Here is a 20665-nt window from a genome sequence, read left to right as displayed (position 1 = left end):
CTCCTCCTTCCAGGTATTTTGTGAAGCAGTCGACGAGTACTGCTCCACTTTACTCAGAAAGGGGGAGGAGAAGAAAGGGGGTGAGAAGGAAGGAAGCAGAGAAGGAGGTAGGAGAGAAGAGAGGATGGGAAACATCCAACACTTATAAAGTGCAAGATCAAGTATCACCCCTAAAGAGGGAGAAACTGCCACTGCCAGGCCTTTTGAGTTAGTATGCAGAACTGAGTATCCTTGCCCTGCCCTGAGGCTTTATGCTATAAATCTGTGAAACAAGTTTCCACACAGGAGGTTTCCCGGCAGGACAGGACTCTCCCCTCCAGCACAGCCTGCCCCCACCTACCTCCTCTGGGAGCTCTACCGAGCAGCCAGTGTCTATGTGGGAAGAGTAAGTGACTGCCTACCGTCACCCTCAAGCTGCAACACCTGGCAACGCGTGGCCTCTCCAGGGGGTGGCAGGATCCGTGTGACACGTCACCCATCTGAGGATGGTAACCATCACTGCTGTCATTTAAGCCCTCCTCTGAGCCTGACACCCAGGAAGGTATTTTATATACATTGCCCTACGAGCACCCCCCCTAAAGGAATGGCTACGGGTTACACGGCAGGCAGGGGCAGGACTCACCCTTGCTCTCTCTGGCCCTGGCTGGGCTCTCTCTACCCTCCCAACCTGCACTTTGTTCCTTCGAAGTTTTCAAACTAATGCCCTGTGGTCAAGGAGCAAGGTCGGTGTATTTCAATCATTATGAAAACAGGGTCTGTTCTCCTGACGCTTCTGACAGTCTAAATACAAAACTCCCAAGCTTGCAGACTGACCGAACCACCTGATCTGAGAGGAACACGACGCTTGGGAACACTGGACTGTGACGTGCATCTGATTCAAATGACTCACCAGGTGGGACTGAGCCCTCACTTGTCACTGAAGAGACTGATGCTCCAATTAACAGTTCAAAAGCTCACCTGAGCCTGGCAGCGGGAGACTGATAAATTGACAAAGGGGCCAAAGTGTGCTTCTCATGCCAGGCTCTGCTGTTTAAATTAGGTGACAATAGCGCCGGGTGGAGACCGTGCACTGAGAGTTTTTGCTTCTAGGGACCAAAAGGGATGACATTTATGATGGATTCTGCAGAGCCCTTTATCTGTGACGATAGTTGCTGGGCCTCAGAGTCTCTCCAATTCTCATGTCTAAGGACCTCCGTCTGCGGCATTTGAATTCACCACTGTCTTCTCGAGAACACTGTTTTATACAACTGCCACGTGCTATCATCCAAAACGATCTGCCCCTCCTCGCCAAGGAGTCTTTCCACCTCTGTGCTCTCTGGGTTCCGGACAGCGTGCTGAATGGCTCAGAATCCATCTGTCTGCATCTAGGGCTGTTATTAAACTCCTAAGAACACTGTGGCCTGGGTGCCTCTGACCTTAGAAGTGCTACTGCAAAAAATAAATGGTCAATTCTTATTTTGCAAATCAATATATGTATTTTTTTGAGACAGAGTCTCACTCTGTCGCCCAGGCTGGAGTGCACTAGTATGATCTTGGCTCACCGCAATCTCCACCTCCTGAGTTCAAGCAATTCTCCTGCCTCAACCTCCTGAGTTGCTGGGATTACAGGCACGCGCCACCACACCCAGATAATTTCTGTATTTTTAGTAGAGACAGGGTTTCAACCATGTTGATCAGGCTGGTCTCGAACTCTTGACCTCGTAATCTGCCCGCGTCAGCCTCCCAAAGTGCTGGGATTATAGGCGTGAGCCACTGCACCCAGCTGCAAACTGAATTTAATATAATTCTGGCCTATGAACTGTAACCGGTAAATTCCATTATGATATTTATGGCCTCTTTCTACTTCAATCTATCTTAATAAATTCTCAACATAAGCCCAGAGAGCCAGAATGAAATCTTTTCAAGTGGTGACCTTAAAAATCTAATTGCTATACTCACTTATTTTCATTTGTAACAGGAATGGTCTTCCCTCCAGGAATCAGTTCATGGCAAACAAGCTGGGGGAGAAGATGGGAGTAATTACTAGGGAGGACTCTAATGGGGAAATAAAGCTTCCCGGAGATGAGAGGGCCCGGTGCAAACATCCATGATAATGATGGAATTAAGATGGCACAGGCTTGGGAACCATCCTTTATCATAAAAAGTCAAGGCTGAAATATCAACAAGCAGACCCTGCATGATCGATATGAAAGGTTTTTTTTCTCACCCAATCCTTGTTCAAACATTTGTATTAAGACTTCGGGATGTCATGGAGGGGAATGTGCTGGCATTTCGGAGCAGAGCAGGATGGTTAAACAAACACTGGTACATCCATACCCTGGAATACTGTGCAGGTACTAAGCAATATGATGAAAATGTGCATTTACTAAAAAGGTGGAAAAAGGCCACTGATGTAACAACATGCACAGAACGGCATCATTTCTGGAACGGGAAAGACTCTGGAAAGAGTCTCAAAGGACACAGGTAACACACTACCACGGGCAGGCTGTGGGCACTGGCACTACAGGCAGCTTGCATTTTCATCTTTTGCTCATATTAGAGCTAAATTTTTTTGTTAGAAGTTTCATTATCTTTAACGTTGGGAGAGAAAATTATGTTAGGAGGAAGCCTCAACATCTGATTACCGATTTATTTTAAACTCTAAAATCAACTGCTTCTTTCAACTTCAGGAATACTTCCTGTGCATCACCTAAAAATCAAAGGACATATCATTTGAAGCCAATTTTAATAGCAATTCTGTGAAGATTCTAGAACCCTACAGATCCAGAAAGGAACAAGTGATCCCAGTCCCACTGCCGTCAGCATCTCGGGTGGCACCGTGGGCTTTAAAGCTGAAAGGCCCTTAAGAATCAGCCAGCCTGAGGTTTCCTGATTCCAGGAACACCCCTCCCGTGAACTGTTCTGTAGAGAACGATCCTGTGAGACAGCACTCTTTCCTTCCTTCAAAGAAGAGTTCTGGGTCTGAGGAGTTAGCAAAGCTTGAGGTTAACTCAGCTCCACTTTGGTTTCCTCCTCACAGGCTGCTCTGAGCCTTCACATGCCACATGTCAGCCTCCCCAGGGGCCTTTCAGGAGGACAGGCCCCGCAGGGCTCCCAGCAGTGCTTACGGACTGGGCCCATCCAGGACTTCCATCTGGCAAATGGATATGGAAAGCGTGGCTCAGGGAGACTGGGGCTTCTCTCTGAGGTGCCCAAGCACGAGTCTAAGAAGTCGGCTCTGCGTTAAGCTCATGGTGCCGTTTCTGCCGAGCGGCCCTTGGACATGCACTCCCAGAGCCTCATGCAGGCACCTCCACCAGGACACAATCAGAGGGGGTGGAGGCCGCTACAGAGAAAAGCCAGAAGGAAACGTGGGAGGAGACGTGCTGTGGCCCCGAGTCCAGGGTCTCTGCTCCCTGCTCTGCTCTGCATGCCGAGCCATGAACATGCACAGGCTTCTGCTTGAGGCACTTCTCGGGTGGCACCTTCCCCATCTCTAAGACATAATCCTCCATTTGTAACAGCTAATCCTCACCATGGTAACGAAAAGCCATGTTACAAATGGGGAATTACCCTAAAATGCGATATAAGAAAGCAGGGTCTCCTCGGGAAGCTTCAAAGGCCAGGTCAACTGGAAGGAAAGGAGGGGGCCCTCTCCACCAGCAAGATGGGAGGAGGATGGGCGAGGGGTGGGGAGGACGAGGGACCAGACAGAGCCTCAGCTTGGGGCTCTTTCTGAGGAAAACACAAACAAAACGCAGGTCTCAGGAACCCATGGGGGCAGTGGAAAAGGAACTCAGCCAGGGGGCGGACCTACCTGACCCATGACGTCCTCGTCATACGACAGTGTGAGGCCCAGGTCAGCGATGTCCCCGTCATAGCGCTAACGTGACAGAGAAGGGGAAAGTGTTGGGGCCGTGGAACACTATGTGCTTAGAGGTTTAACCCTCCCCTGAGGTGCTACTTTGGTGCTGTGAACACCCATGGCTGCTGAACAGCTTGACGCAAAGAAGGTCATTGGTGACTTTGAGGCGGGAGGTTGTGAGGATCAGCCCTGAGTGGGACTGCCACAGGGGGACGTGGGGGGCCTGCAGCAGCTACAGTGACAGCAGAAAGAGACAGGCCATCTCCTTCTGGGACTTTACAAAGCTGTGAGTTCACACCAGTGCTTGGCTTAGCTCACCCACCATTCCACACTCACCTTGATGGAGGTGAGGTTTTTATAGAACTCGGAGTCCAGAGAAGGCAGTTCATCCACCGAGCTATAGAAGACGCTGTGGTGGTGCCCGAGCAGCTGGCTCAGGAAGAAGGATGCGAATGGCACGTCCACCACAATTCCCTGGGAGAGCAGAGAAGCAGAGCTGTCGGTCGGCCAGGATTCTGATGCAGTGTTTGGATCGGGGTGGCTCAGGGTGCAGACATGGCCCGAGGGTGCCATCGGCATTTCCAGGCCCCTCCTAAGTTTCCAATCTGGAGAGCAGTATCTCCCCATCCTCTATCAAATACAACTGAGTGCCTCCTGGGGACATTACAGCATGAGTGGTCAGGACACAGGGTTTGGAGCTACAGTGCTCAGAGATTAAATCCTAGCTGGGCTGCTGCCAGGCCAGGGCCCTCAGCTGTCTCACCTGTCCGTGGGGAGCAGCACCAGCCTCTCAGGTAAGAGGATGGAGCGGGCACAGTATCAGGCCCCCAAGCTCTCAGGGCAGCCATGGCATGGGCAGGGGCCCGAGGAGCACAGAGGAGAAGCTCTCCCCCAAAGGCAGGGTTAGGGAGCTTCCGGGAGGAAAAGCCAGCTAAGCGAGGCATAAAGTAGCCAGCCAGGCACTGGTACAAGGCCCCAGGAGTGCTCCAGGGATGGAGGGCACGTAAGCAATGGAAGCTACGTCCAAAGAGGACGTCAGGTCAGGTCAGGCAGGGCCCATAAGCCTCACTGCAGGTTGGATTCTGTCCAGAGGGCTCTGAGCAGAGACGGGACAGAGCTACACTTTTATGTGGGGAATGGGCTGGCGAGAGGAAGACAGGAGGCAGAGACACAGCCAGACGGCTGTGGCATGCTGCCAGGGGAAAACGCTGACAGACTGTGCCAGGGTAGCGGCAGGAGGGTGGTGAGAGACATGTGGACTGGAGAAGCTGAGAGGGGACAGTCACTCGGACTTGACGACGCCTGTCAGAGGACCGTAAGGGGTAAATGAGTTAATCCATGCCACTCCTCACGGAGGGCCTAGCAGGTCCCATCTTCTCTCGTCAGTGCAATTACTGTCGGAGGTGAGGGAGGGAAAGGACACAGAGGCGAGGCCTGGGAAATGAGATGACATTCAGAAAAGCCAGGAGGCCATGCTTTCCAGGTGGCTCAGGCTCTTCTGAGTGTCATCACAGCAACGTGTTTAAAGGAAAACACATGCCATGTGCTCGGGTGAGTCCTAATGGGATTTTTAACTTTCTCAGTGGCAATCAACTGAGAAATTGTCTCCATTATGCAGATGAGGAAACAGAGGCACAGAGAATGGGTCCAGGACCCAAATCACTGGAGGGCACAAGGAAGACTGGACGGTGTTTGAGCAGGGGCTCAGATGGGCCACCTGATTCCATTATGGCCGGGGACTGAGGCCCGTGCACACAGGCTGTCTGCAGACAGAGAGAGAACAATGGATTGTTCGAGAGTGAAAGGAGTTTGGCCCTGAGACCTCCCTCTCAGCTTGGCCCAGCTGCTGGCTCTTTCTGTTTGGAAAGCATCTGGCTTCTCCAGGTTTCCGGGGTATGCGAAGAGTGCTGCCCAGGTGGCTCGCTTCCTCCGTACTTGGGCCAGAAGCTCAGCAGAGCCTGAGACCCAGGAAAGGTCCCTGCAGCTCTGGAGCCCGCTGCAAAGGCCACACAGACTAGCTGAGCTTGTGCTGCAGCTTTCCTTCGTCCTGGGAAGCAGGACTCTTCCCAGGAACAGGCGGTGACTTCCCACTCAGGGTGGTCCCACCACGGCTTTCAATGGACAGGGAGCAGGAGCTGTGTGGGCCACGACGTCGCCCTGACCCCAAGAGGCCACAGAGTGGAAACCCAGACTCACTTCCTCTTAGTAAGGTGAGGACGACTGCTCCAATCCACCTGGGGTGAGCAGCTGCTGGGCACCGTGGGAGGCCCTCCTCACTTACCATCAACGGCAACCCAGGAACGTGGTTTTTCTTATCTCCACTTTACTGATGAGAGAACGGGGCTTAAAAACTAAAGGAACTCGAAGGCACATGGTCACACGGCTGACTAGGAACAGCTGGTCCTGACCTGTTGCCATGGCTGGGAAGCACTCACTCAAACAGCACAAGAATTTTTTTTTTTTTTTTGAGACGGAGTCTCGCTCTGTCGCCCAGGCTGGAGTGCAGTGGCCGGATCTCAGCTCACTGCAAGCTCTGCCTCCCGGGTTTATGCCATTCTCCTGCCTCAGCCTCCCGAGTAGCTGGGACTACAAGCGCCTGACACCTCGCCCGGCTAGTTTTTTGTATTTTTTAGTAGAGACGGGGTTTCACCGTGTTAGCCAGGATGGTCTCGATCTCCTGACCTCGTGATCCGCCCGTCTCGGCCTCCCAAAGTGCTGGGATTACAGGCTTGAGCCACTGTGCCCAGTCAGCACAAGATTTTAAAACTATCAAACTCCACAAAATGCTGCCCTCCTACAATGGGGACCCAGCCTCCGTGTGGCCATCTGGCTCTGCACACCACTCCTCATGCCTCAGGAAAGAAGAGGGCTGGCTTAGGACTTGGGCCGGCCTGGGTTCAAATTCCGCCTCTACTACTTAACTAGCAATGAGACTCTGGATAGGTGACTCCTCAAAGCTTCAGGTCTCCCATCTTTAAATAGCCAGGACAGCAGCAGCCCTGTCACAGGGCTGTCGATGGGATGAGATGAGATGGCACAGGCAAAGTGCCCAGCACTGGTGTACAACAAACCTTGGTTCCTGCCCCTGTCCTCGCTTGTACCCTAGTGACAGTTTACATGGCCAAGCCCGATCACATATGTGTATATGAAGAAGCCCATGATACCACTAACATTTTATTTTACATTTCTCTGTTTCTTAACGTTCCTACCTCATACACAGCCTTCCCCAGCATCTTCCCCACAAACTCGAAGAGCTGCAGGTAATTCTCGTGGATGTAGGATGTGGGTGAGGGGTACAGCCTCTCATCCCCACTGGTTGTCTGCAAGGCAAAAAGACAGGGAGAGGCAGAGGTCAAGTGCCTTGCAAGGAGCAAGTTCAGCTCTTCACGTCTTGAATCTGGCTGCTGTCAACCCTGTTGTCCCTCCCCTTAAATACCTTGAACAGATTGAGTGCCGGGTCAAACACTCTCTTGATGATCTCTTCCAAGAACTCCTTAAAAACACCGTCTTGATCAATCCCTGCTTCGTCCACCCCGAGGTCATTGACAAACTTCACACGGATGACTCCCTTCATGGCGTGCTGCGAGAGCTGCCGAAGCTGCTCGTAGCCATCCTGCCAAGAGCAGAATTACAGCCCAATAGGAAGCCCAGAGACTTCTGCACAATTCGGGGTTCCCTCTCCTCTGTGCGAAGCTCTCCCAGCATCATTACCAAATGTGCAAATTATGACACGTGGGTGCATGACAGGAGCCATTCTCACCTGGTTTTGAATGAGTGCTGATTAAAAGGAGAGATTCATTTGGGGATGTGATGGTATTGCTCCCTGGCAAGGGGAGACTGACCTCAAGGGGACAGAGAAGTGAGATGGGGAAATTAGACAAAATGAGTCATGACAAGCTCCTGGCCATCAGACAAAGGATGAAAGAAACCGGGACAAGATGCATTTCTCTCTTTCTCAATGCTAAGAGTACCTTTAGCTCATGGTAAAAAAAAAAAAAAAAAAAGTAAAAAGAAAAAAAATCAAACCTACAGAACACTATAAAATGAAAAGAATTACCCATCAACCCTCATCTCCTGCTGCCTTCCCAATCATGAAGAGCCTGCAAGTCATGCTGAGGAATTTAGGGGGCATAATGAGGGTGATGGGAGCCACAGAACGTTTTAGGCAAAGAGTAACAGGGCTGACTTTCTGTCAGATCTTTCTATTGGCAGCAGAGCAGGTGGATGGCAGGGACCAAGGCAGGGAGCAGAGACCAAGACATGGGGGTGGTGCTGGGCCTGGACTTCTGGCTGGTGGTCAGCTCTCTTAGGACACAGCCATTCAGCACATCTTCTCTATCCAGACCTCAACATGCACAGCCCCAGAACCACCACTTAGAGTTCTCCTACTAAATCATCTGTTTAGTTTGTCTCTTGATTCTAATCTGTTGAGGCCTTCCTGGCTTCTGGTTCCATCATGTAATGCATTCCTAGTACTTGGGGTGCTGAGGTTTTATTTCAGAGCAGTGACTATAAAAACAGTGCTGAAAAGCACAGGGCCCAGGGAAGAGTCTGTTGGCCCCACTTGAGAGGCCCCATCACCAGGTGAAACTGACATCTTCAGATGCTGTGACGGAACAAGTGACCAATCAACCCTGCTGTCCTGTGAAGGCCACGCCACACTTCTCCCTTTCAGCTACAACTGGAACCCTGTCACATGTTGTGCAGAGGTCAGACAGACCATCTCCATAGCATCCACTCAGCTGCTGTCTGGTCCTCTCATCACAAAGCAAACGAGCAGTACGCCAGTACGGCAAGACCTGTTTTGGGGAACCCTTGCTGCCTTCCTGCCACGCTCACTCAGTGATCCCCAAAGGACTATCCTGTGGTGCCCCTGAGTCTTATTCAGGGGTCAGGCTCCACAAAGTTAGCGGGCAAGGGATAAATTACCTCTCAAGACCCCTAAGTCACCTGTGGGAACAGGAACACAGTTTTGTGGAGGCAAACCTGAGAAGGACTTTTTATGTACATAAAGTTTGAGAATCATTAAGTTAGATGACAAAAGGGAGAAACAGGAAGTCACTAGGCAGCTGTAACAGCATTTAAGCCATTCTGCCTAAATTTAAGACATCACGAGGTCAGGAGATCGAGACCATCCTGGCTAACACGGTGAAACCCCGTCTCTACTAAAAAATACAAAAAAACTAGCCGGGCGAGGTGGCGGGCGCCTGTAGTCCCAGCTACTCGGGAGGCTGAGGCAGGAGGATGGTGTAAACCCGGGAGGCGGAGCTTGCAGTGAGCCGAGATCCGGCCACTGCATTCCAATCTCGGCGACAAAGCGAGACTCCGTCTCAAAAAAAAAAAAAAAAAAAAGATAATTATCTTGGCACCGAGATGAGGACGGATGGAGAATTCCAACAAGTTCCTGTCTGCCTGCAGGAGTTCCTCCATCCTGCTTTAAAATTATGCCTCCCCAGCCTTCACACGGATTAGCAGATGCATTTGTGGTTATGTGTTTGAAATGGGATGGTACGTGTGAATGCACGTGGCACATGGCCTAGCTCAAGGAGCATTTACTGGATTCAAATCTCAGTCTTGCTTGACCAGCTCCACATCAGCCTCTTTGTTAAAAAGTTTAGAGGGGACCACCTCTTGTGATACGTTTCCTGCCTTCTGGGAACTGGCATGGATGTGCGAGGATTATATCCATGCCTCTTGGGAGGTGAATGTGAGTCAGCTTTCCTCTTCTTCACTGCATCTCAACGTGCAGACACAGGGAATACCGAGCTAGAAAAGGGATGCCTGGCTTCCAGGCCCAGCTCTGTCACTGATATCCAAGTGACCTTGACTGTCTGAAGTTCTCTGGCCTCAGTTCTGCCTTTGACAGAGACAGGGGAAAGGACTGGATAAGAGTATGTTTGAGGATCCTTCTGGTTCTGAATGCTACAGTTCCAGTCCAAACTCACCCTCTGGGAAGGAGAGCCTTCCTACAGGACTTTAATATCTGGAAGCCTAACACGGAAGCACAGCCCTCAATACTAACCATAAAAAAAGAAAACGAAGCCCAGGAGAGCATGAGTCCGAGATCAGCTTACTGCCGCCCCCTTGTGTCCAAATCCAGCAAAGGCCCCTGGGCTCTCATATTCTAATAACCAAGCCACCAGATTACGAGAACTGGGATAACAATGAACAACCCTCTTCCCTTCTCCAATGGAAAGTAAAGAGGAAAAGGAACTTTGCCTAAAGCCTGACAGACATCTCTTTTGCAATCCCTGAGGGATGTGTTTTAAAAAGTAGGGCCAGAGTAATTGGGATGTCAAGTGAATTTAAAATAAGCAAAGACATTTGTGAAGGGAGTCGGGGGATTCTGCCACTCTCAGGAGATACTGCAATGTACACTACCCCAGACTCTTCCCGTGGGTGGGTGCTGGCCACATCTGGGTGGGCATGATGGGTGGTGGGGCTACGGATTCCTAAAGACAGGGGAGGTGCATCTGGGTCTGCTGAGGAAAGTGCTGGAAAAGGAGTTTCTACCACACAATTGGGCTTTTTCTGAGTCAAAAGCAGAGATTGCAAATGGGTGGCCCACAGGTTGAATTTGGCAGAAAGACAGGTGTTATCTGACTTTCGAGGTACTTTACAGAGTTCAATTAGTTCACAACATGGAAGATCTGAATTTTGGCCTTCTCTTAAAAACTCAGAGCATTATGGAGCCCACCTCGCCACATGGCGGGTCTGGAGGAGCTGAGTGGCGGTGGCCTCTTCTGGGGAGGCATGTGCTTCCCACTGCTCCCCAACACTAAGGCTGGGTGTCAGTTGCCATTTATCAACTCACTCATGGGGGCTGTTTTTCTCAAGTAGAGGTACACAGACCAAGGGGGCTGTTTCAAGAAGAACAGGAAGGTAAAGCAGAAGTGGAGATTATTTCTACATGTCTAGCATGCAAACAGAACGCTCCTGCAATGAGACCCACTCAGCCAGCTTTACTCCTTCACGTGGCCTGCAGGGCCCAGTGGGCACTTCAATTCCTTATGCCTACCTTTAAGAATGTCAGAAACATCCACTGTTCAGCACATGCTGCCTTTCTAGCAGCTCTTGGCATTGATCACCAGTGGCTGGTGGCACTCAAACAAGCTCTCCAGTAAGGAGTGACACAAGCAAGGTGCGATGCACCGCAGGAGAAAATGAAGACACGTCAGGAGGAAGAGCTGCTGCCGGGAGCCATTTGCCGGTTGGGGTGGCTATCTGGCCACATGCTGTCAGGGGAATCCTGTGACTGTCCTATACTGCAGGATAGGCTCATGAGGAACTGCGGCTGGAGTGTGATAAAAAGGTCTAAAGTGCAAACACGGCAAATAAATCAAGCCAAGCCTCTCCAGGGAATGGGGACTGTGGCTCAGTCACCAGTTCTATTGCTGGCAGGATGAGCGTGTATGGGGAGGCTGTGCACTATACAAGCCTGAGGGAGGCTGTGGCATGGACAACACAAACACCGTAGGTAGTTAAGTTTATGACAACCATGTTCCAGCAGATTGGAGTCAGGGTCTTGTGCCAACAAAACCAATGTATTATGACAATTTTCTGACACATGAGGACCGGGTACCTATCTCTAATTTCCATGGAGTCACCCTACAGTGACAGCCTCAGTCAATGGGTTTAGCTCAGGTGGGTCACTTCAGTGGTATCTTCTAAGTTTCTGTCTACAAAGAACTTCCAGCTCTGTGATAAATGTATTTCTCTACATAACTCAGTAAATGTAACACCTCCACTCCACTTCTACTACAATCACAGTTGAGAGTCTGGGCAAAGTGCCTGCTGGGACAAATGGATTTTGCACAGACCTGAGAGTGTTAGTGCAGCCGCTGGGGCTGGCAGCTCTGGTCCTCATTTCAAAGGGACAGGAAGAGGTGGAAGTTCTAGCCCAGTGACTCTCATGGGGTAAAGGAAGACACTGCTGGGTCTCCGGCATTGAGGACATGTTTAATCAAGCAGCTGTTCAGAGCAGTCAACAGGACAAATGACCCCTTCCTGCTCCCAGAGCCTTGATTTCAGATCAAGGAGTAACAGGAACAGTTAAAAAGCCAGAAATCGTCCACTAAAGAGCTTCCATGTTGCAGGGCCCACTTGCTTGTGGTAGGATTCCATAGGCTTCACACTCACCTCCAGCATCCTGGACCGACGGATGGTGATGTGAGTGACATGCGGGGAGGCAGAGCTGGTTTCCACCAGCCCCAGTTTCTCCTTCTCCTTGGTAACCATGGTTCGAAACAGGAGAACTCTCTAAAATGAACAGAGGCGGGACCAGAAAACAGGGTCAGCAACTGATGATTCCATAAAAACACCCTGCAAAAATGACTGAAACTGAAGTTAGATGAGATGCAGGCAGAATGGGATGCCTTAACATGTGCTACCGGTTAGAGTGTCCTGTGAGAACAGAAGCATTCCCTGGAACAGTTGTGGGAATTAGAAATATAGCTGAATACATGTCAAGCAAAAAACGTTCCGGAAAGAGTGGTCTGCCTGCAGCTAGGGTCCAGCTAGGAATGGCCTACGAGAAAATCCTCCTCAAGGCTGGGTGTGGTGGCTCACGCCTGTAATCCCAGCACTTTGGGAGGCCAGGGTGGGCGGATTACCTGAGGTCAGGAGTTCAAGACCACCCTGGCCAACACGGTGAAACCCTGTCTCTACTAAATACAAAATACGAAAATTAGCCAGGCATGGTGGCATGCGCCTGTAGTCCCAGTTACTTGAGGGGTTGAGGCAGGAGAATCGCTTGAACCTGGGAGGCAGAGGTTGCAGAGGGCCAAGATCATGCCACTGCACTCCAGCCTGGGGGACACAGTGAGACTCTGTCTCCAAAAAAAAAAAAAAAGAAAAAGAAAAAGAAAAAAGAAAATCCTCCTCATTCAGTCAATAATCCACTATAAAAACTTGATGACAGAACAAGTTACACAGACTTCTTTATCTAGCTGTGCCTGCTTTAAGGGAAATCAATATTATGAATCCTAAGAACAAAAACAATTCAAAGATAATTTTTCCTACAGTCAGAGAATTTAAAAATGACCCTACAGTATAAAGCTCCCTGACCTTTCAATCTGCCTCCTATGTGCCTTCAAGCCCACCACAGTCCCACAAGTAATATTTCTCAATTACTACTTGAAAAGAACCCTCTCTCCTTATTTGTAAGATTCTGCTAAACCTCTTTAGAAGAGCATGACTCTTTGCCCCATCCTGGGCTTGAGAATCAGCACCCTAATACCATTTAAATAAAGTCAGCTGAATGAATACATAAATCCAACCACAGCTGTTTTTCTAAAAATGGGAATCTCGGCCAGGTGCGATGGCTCACGCCTGTAATCCCAGCACTTTGGGAGGCTGAGGCGGGCGGGTCACCTGATGTCGGGAGTTCGAGACCAGCCTAACCAACAGGGAGAAACCCCCAACTCTACTAAAAATACAAAATTAGCCAGGCGTGGTGGTGCATGCCTGTAATCCTAGCTACTCGGGAGGCTGAGGCAGGAGAATGGTGTGAACCTGGGAGGCAGAGATTGCAGTGAGCCAAGATCGTGCTGCTGCACTCCAGCCTGGGTGATAGAGCGAGACTCCATCTCAGAAAAACCACAAAAAACAAAAACCAAAAACCAAAAAAAAGGGTATCTCCCCCAAAGTCAAGAGCTTTATTAAACATAAGAATAGTAGCAGCCAGGCGTGGTGGCTCACACCTGTAATCCCAGCACTTTGGGAGGCTGAGGCGGGTGGATCATCTGAGGTTGGGAGTTCGAGACCAGCCTGACCTACAGGGAGAAATCCCAACTCTACTAAAAATACAAAATTAGCCGGGTGTGGTGGTGCATGCCTATAACCCCAGCTACCCAGGAGGCTGAGGCAGGAGAATGGAGTGAACCCGGGAGGCGGAGCTTGCAGTGAGCCGAGACTGTGCCACTGCACTCCAGCCTGGGCAATAGAGCGAGACTCCGTCTCAGAAAAAAAAAAACCCAACAAAACAAAACAAAACAAAAATGGGAATCTCCCCCAAAGTCAAGAGCTTTATTAAATACAAATAAGAACAGTAACAGCTGGGGGCGGTGGCTCATGCCTGTAATCCCAGCACTTTGGGAGGCTGAGGTGGGGGAATCACCTGAGGTCGGGAGTTCGAGACCAGCCTGACCAACAGGGAGAAACCCCCAACTCTACTAAAAATACAAAATTAGCCAGGCATAGTAGCGCATGCTATAATCCCAGCTACTTGGGAGGCTGAGAGGCAGGAGAATTGCTTGAACCCGGGAGGCGGAGGTTGTGGTGAGCCGAGATCGTGCCACTGCACTCCAGCCTGGGTGACAGAGTGAGACTCTGTCTTTAAAAAAAAAAAAAAAAAAAAAGAAGAAGAAGAAGAAAGGGGATGGTACTGAGTGGAAGAACTACTGTTCAGTGAAGCATCTCGCTGAAGCTGGTTGACAGGTCTAGACATGACAGGACTGACGTGCTCTGAGTAGAACCAAAAGCCCTGAGAGGTTCCAGGGCCATGCAGAAGAGAGGGGACAGACTGGGGACACAGGGAGGGAGGCTGGTGATAGGAATGAAGGGTGCCACTATCTCTCCTCTCTATGGCAGGGGAACAGTAGGACTTTTGAGAACAGGTGTTTCAGTCATGTGGAGTCGTGTAGTTTGTGACACAAGTACTTCCTATGACCCCAAATCTTTGGCATGGCCACCTAAAGGGGTGCTGTTTGGTGATACACAGGCAGAAGGCGAGTTACATCTGGGTCAATCCAGCATGGGGTGGAGACAGCAGAAGACACAGAAACAGAACTAAAGAGACAGAAGTGACCACAGAAAGCCTGGATAGGGCTCTGGATTTCTATGGGGCATGGAAGAAGGTCTGAGGCAAGCTTATCCAGGCTGCAAGTGCTGGGCAACCTCAGCGACTACAGTGGACAGCTGGGTACGGCTCATTCTCCCAATTCTACACATGAAGAAGACCTTATTCATCCAAGGCTACACAGTTGGTGGGCAGGGGGCTGGAATGAAATCCAAAGACCACACACAGCCCCCCATACTACACAGCCCCTGCCCACCCCACACCGCTTAGGCCTTCTGGGTAAAAGCAAAAGGCAGAGAGGCCTTAAGGCCCAGCCAGGGGATGAGTCACACATAAATAGGTAAAAACAATGTTAAGAGGGTGCAGAAAATGAAGTGCTGTACACGTGAGCCAGGCAGAGCTGAGGCTTTAACAAATGTTAAGGAAAACAAGAAAGGCACTATAGTGAAATCAAGAACAAGGGGGAGGGCCAATATTTAGGGCAGATGGTATAACAGTAACAGAGCAGAGAGAGCCTGTTACCCTCCTGTGTGCTCCAGCAAGAATATTTCAACGGCAGAGGGCAGCACACATGCCATTAGGGGGAGCCTGAAGCTTGAGATGGGCGGAGCGGCAACAGGACAGCCTGGCTACTCTGAATACACCAAACCTTAGATACTCCCCCAGGACCTGCAATCACGGAGCAGGAAGAGGCAGGAGATGAGGAGGGCCCCATTTTCCCAAGGGAGGAAATTTTATGAACTAAGGACAAACAACATTGATGACATATTTAAGCAAAATTCCCAAAAGAAAAAAAAAACATGAGGATTACCATATACCCTGGACGTAAAAGTCATTCCAATTTATCTCAGTGGTTCCCAAACTTTCCTATTCACAGCACCTCTATCATTGCAGTAACTTTTTTCATGGTACTCCTAGGCCAAAAGAAATCCCTAGCAGTCCTGTTTACTAGGTAATTAGTTTCCAAATATTTATGTCCTAAGACCTCAGTTACTGTATTTTACAAATGCACCTGCTTTGAAATATAAAATACTTTTATTTCGTTCTTACAAGCCAGCTTTGCAATCATCATTAAAAAGAATGTAGTGCAATCTCATGCTGAAACCATGAACTACTCTGAACTAGCAGTTCATGTGGTGTCTCACTGTGTTCCCCTCAGAAATCTAAAATACGTGCAGCACCTCCAGTGGCCACAGCACATGTGAACCACAGAGAAACAGAGCGGAGGGTCTAGACTATGTGTTATGGAAATGCTACGGTCAGAGGCTGATTTCATAGACACTCAGGTCCAGGATGAGGGGCTGCATTTTAAACCAGACACCACCAAACCAGATAAGGCCCAGGAGATGAAGGCTGGAGTCTATTTCAAACAAAGACGAGGTGGAGAGGCTGATACTACACTTGGAAAACACAAGCCCCAGAGGCAAACAGGAGCTGCCAACAGATCACAGAAGATAAGAGAAGCCACTTTTAGGGGTTGTTCAAGGACCAAAGGGTAGAAGTTACCGAGAAGCACAGTTCATGATGACGAAGAATGTTCTATCTTTCGGAAAGGTAAAGCCACAGAACGGCCTGCTTTGCAAAGCTGTGCATTTCCTATTGGAAGCAAGGTCAGGGACATCAGAGCAGGTGCTCCCGCAAGGAGGGCACATTTGATTAAGTAATCGCCATAAGGCCCTTCACTTCTGAGAGTTTGCCAAGTGCAGTAAGAATTTAAACAGCCACATTGTTTGCACATCATTGCTTGAGGGGAAAGAATAGCAACCATAAGTATTAAAGTCAAGGACAGAACAGTATCAAGACAGCAGTGAGGATGAAATACCTCTGAAAAATGAGATCTAATTTACAAAAATGTGATTTATGCTCTTTTCTAAAAATATGTCTACTTCATTAAAAGAAAAAGAAAATAGAACAGGAGAAAAATAAAGGACACAACCTAGACTCCTAGAAGCCTCTTCTGAGAGGAGCAGAGTGTTGTCACAGCATCAGACATTTCCAGAGCACCTGCCACTCATCAGGGACGTGAGCCATGCTTGCCACCCTCATTTCCTGGATGCTCCTGCCACATCCCAACCCTCCCCAAGTCTCTCTCATCCCCCGGGTGTGCGGCACTCTCCTGGTTTCCCTCCTCCCCTCCTTGTGCTGGCCCTCTGTGGGATGGGTCCTGCAGGGCTCTGCCTCAGTGCCCTGGACTTCTCACTCCATCTGACTTCCCGACCACCTCGCCCAGACTATGGTGGGAGTCAGGAGATTTGGGTGCTGTCTGACTCCCTGACCACCTCACCCAGTCCATGGGGGGGCAGTCAGAACATTTGGGTGCTCTCCCTACACAGGCTCCTCACTCCTGAATGTCAGACTCCCTGTCCAGTGGCTTCCAGGAGCTGCAGACATCTCACATCCTACCTGCTCAATGCTGAACTCACCACCATGTTCCAGTCCTGCTTTTACCTGTGCTTCCACCTCAGGAAAACACCCCCGAGCACCCAAGCCAGACACCTGAGCATCACCTGAATTCTTCCTTTCCTTCTCCTCGGGATGTGAACATTCTCTGAGGCCTCCTTAAAAATATCTTGACTTGGTCATCTTTTGACTCCCAGGGCCCACCCTAGTGCCGGCAAGCTTGCTTTAACACCCCAGCCTCTAGCCAGCCCTCCATGCTGCAGCCAGGTTGACCTTCCTGAAGTATGGCTCTGACCAGGTGCCTCCTAAGCTTCCAGCCCTCTGGTGGCTTTGCATAAAGCCCCTGATCCCAGCCTCAGTTTCTAAGGTCCTCTTGCTCGAGCTCCTACTACCCTCCTCGGCTTCCTCTCTTGACCCCATCCTTTCTATTCTCTCCAGCCACACTGCACATTTGGCTCTCCAACAGCACCTCATCCTCTCTCACTCAGCCTTTCAACCCACTCAGTCTTTCAACACTGTCCACTTTTGCCTGTGGGACCCTTTCCTGACCCCTTCCCCTCCCTCCAGCTGGTCAGGTCCCGCACCTGGGCTGCCACTCCACCAGAATCGCCAGTTCACTCTGTCTTCTCCAGCTGTGTACCCCAGCACTTGGTGTAACCCCACCACAGAGTAATGGCAACCACTGTTTCCTTGTGCTGAATGAATGATTCTACTTAGTCACCTCCAATGGCTGTAGCAAGGATGGAAAGGCAGGAACCACGTGAGGGAACAGAAAGACACATCGGGGCCCAGCTCTGAGTGCAACTCACGTTTTTGTGAGGAATGACATGTGGGATGTACTGCAGGATCAACTGTGCCCGTTTTCTGTCCCTGTCGAGTTCTTGGAAGAGCACGCTAGGTTTGAGATCCCTTGAGAAGAAAGACATGGGTTTGGGAGAATTAAAAGAAGGAAATCATCCTCTAGTGCGAGGCTGGGAAGCGACACCATGTGGGCCACATGCAGCCTGCTGCCTGTTTCAAGAGTCTGACGGGAACAGGACCACACTCACTCATACACGTATAGCCTATGGCGGCTTTTGTGCTGCAAGAGCAGAGTTGAGTAGCTACAACAGAGACTGTCTGGTCCACAAAGCCTAAAGGCATCTGGCCCTTTACAGAAAAAGTTCGCCAGTCCCTGCTCTAGTGCCACAGCTTCGGCAGTTGCCATAAAGCTTGAGCTCCTTGATAAAAATGTGGATATGCACCTATGTTCAGTTGTGATAGGAGGATTTCCCCCACCCCATTACCCTCCAAAAAACCTAAAAGCAGTTTTTACCCTAGTAATTCTGCTAATAAAAACTGCCTTTTAACTCTCATGTTCCGTTGCTCAGCTCAGCTAAAAGACCTCTTCCTAGTTTGGATGAGAAATGTATGCTAAATATAATCTGGCTCTGTCGCCATTAATTAACTCTAATCATATTTGGTGTAAACATCTCTCAACAGAAGTGTCCTGACAGGTGCTTCATAGGGACAGCAGCTCTCTTTACACAAATGAACAGACAAAATGAAGCAGAGGGAAAAAGTCCTCTCTGCCCTAGAACAAGAGTGCTGAGCGCTCGGGCAGTGTGCCGGAGCAGGCTGGCTTCCATGGAGCCCTCCTCAACCCTGGAGCTCACTTTCGCAGCCAGTGGTCCTCGGGGGCGAAGCGCCGCCGGCAGTCCCGCTCGTACAGCACCATCAGCCACCCGTGGACAGACTGGAACAGCTCCAAGGTCTCGCCCTTGGCGTTCTCTGTGGGACAAACAAACAGGAAAGTCAGAGGAGGAGTCAGAGCCAGAGAGCAGGGGGAGGACAGCTCTTGTCTTCTGCAGTTGTCATCAAGTCCTTGATCTCCCTCGCTCTGAATTATATGTGGACCCGAAGGAATTAAAAGGCACCCTGGGTACGTGCTAAGTGTCTGCAGGGCCTGAGTGCCTCTCAGACAAAATCACTCATGCTGCCTCCCACAAGTGTGTCATCCGAAAGGCCTTTTCAATATAAGGAGCTTTGTCCTGAACAACTGGAGACACTTTGGGAGGTGGACTCTCATCTCAAGTGTGCACTGGCGCATGTTTTATCTTCATGGAAATCAAATGGAAGAATCAACAGGAGATTCAGGGCAAAATTAATCATCATTAATAATCCTCGACACATACATGCAAATCCTGAAGGGAGCCTGGGAGAGCAAGACTTCTATAACCACACCACTATCTTAAGAGGTCACAGATAGTGAAGAAAGAAAATTTCCAATTATGGGAATATATGTGCACCTTCTATTAACTTGGATAGACAATAAAGCTAAGAATCAGTTGATGCTATAGACTCTTTGGCCTCCCTGGGTGCAGCATCAACCAAACAACGGCAGACACCTTTTATCTTACCTACGATTCCATCCCAGATCATCTTAAACACAAAGGAATTCAGAAAAGAGGAGATGGTGACCAGCTCTTCCAGTTTGAATGAAATCTGCTCTTCATAAACTTCAATGTCATCAAGGATTCTAAATCAGAGAGAAAATTACCCAGAATTCCACACTGAAAAAAGGCGAAGAGAAAAAAATCTGTACTGCTTAATAAACAAAATAAACAAGGTTGAGAAATAAGCTTTATCTTGTAGAGATACTTACTGTAAAATCTACAGGTAAAACGATATGATGTCATCGGGGGAAAGGGGAGGGAGAGCCTTAGGACAAATACCTAATGCATGTGGAGCTTTAAACCTAGATGACCGGGTGATAGGTGCAGCAAACCACCACAGCACACGTATACCTATGTAACAAATCTGCACGTTCAGCACGTGTATCCCAGAACTTAAAGTAAAATAAAATAAAAATAAAATGAAAAAAAAATGATATGATGTCTAGGATTTGCTTCAAAATAATGTGGGAGAGAAGAGCAGGTGGGCATTTGGATGAAGCAAAACTGGCTGTGAGTTGGTGCTGCTGAAGCTGATAATGGGCACAGGAGAGTTCATTATATCATCCTTTCTACTTTCTATTAATTTGAAATCGACCATAGTAAAAAGTTGAAAAATACAATTAAGAAAAAATCTGTACTCTATATTTTTCTTATTCATAAGAATCTGACTGTGACACTTTCTTAATTCACACCTCAATTCACGCCTTCCTCATTCACGTCTGCATATCAAGGAACGTTGACCGAGAGTTGATGTTTGCTGAGGAAAGCTGTAGAATCTTATTCAATATCTAAGACACATACCAGTGATACTTAGTAGGTATTTAGTAAGCATTTGTGAGTAAATGAATGTTTGAAAGAACATATGAATACGAGCCGTTTAAGACACAGCTCTATCTGAACGTTTCCTAACACTGCTCCACACACTAGAATAAGATTCACTCTTGGCTTACCCCTTACCCAGTGATTAAGGATGTCTTCACCAGCAGCTAGACCCCTGCTCTTGCCTCCAACTGCTCAGTGAGTTCCTCCATGATCCTCACCTAATCTGCCACCTACATGTCCCTGATCCTCTCCCGCTAATGTCTTCCAGCCTGAACATAACTGCCTGAGGTCCATTCTATCTTATAATTCTTCACCAACCTTTTGGGAAAAGGTGGAATGAAAAGAATACCAAACACACAAGGAGAC

At 49.2% G+C, this 20665-nt stretch overlaps 1 protein-coding gene across 11 annotated transcripts in view; it reads right to left on the bottom strand.

Annotated features, from left to right (window-relative positions):
- The window catches only part of UBE3B (ubiquitin protein ligase E3B), a 65995-nt gene that overhangs the window by 14399 nt on the left and 30931 nt on the right, over positions 1-20665 (bottom strand). For 8 of the 11 annotated variants that reach the window (XM_045365889.3, XM_045365891.3, XM_045365890.3 and 5 more), the window contains 9 exons: positions 19442-19560; positions 18698-18812; positions 17852-17951; positions 11984-12103; positions 7281-7457; positions 7054-7164; positions 4181-4318; positions 3797-3862; positions 1939-1997 (listed from right to left, as the gene is read on the bottom strand). In XM_045365889.3, the coding sequence (XP_045221824.2) occupies positions 1939-1997; positions 3797-3862; positions 4181-4318; positions 7054-7164; positions 7281-7457; positions 11984-12103; positions 17852-17951; positions 18698-18812; positions 19442-19560 (1005 nt within the window). Of the gene's footprint in view, positions 1-1938; positions 1998-3796; positions 3863-4180; positions 4319-7053; positions 7165-7280; positions 7458-11983; positions 12104-17851; positions 17952-18697; positions 18813-19441; positions 19561-20665 lie in introns of those variants that run through there. The other 3 variants (XR_012420597.1, XR_012420596.1, XR_012420595.1) reach the window with 2 other exon arrangements.

This window comes from Macaca fascicularis, chromosome 11 (assembly GCF_037993035.2).
Source record: "Macaca fascicularis isolate 582-1 chromosome 11, T2T-MFA8v1.1".
Taxonomy (NCBI): Eukaryota; Metazoa; Chordata; class Mammalia; order Primates; family Cercopithecidae; genus Macaca; species Macaca fascicularis.
This window is presented reverse-complemented; position numbering and strand designations above follow the sequence as displayed.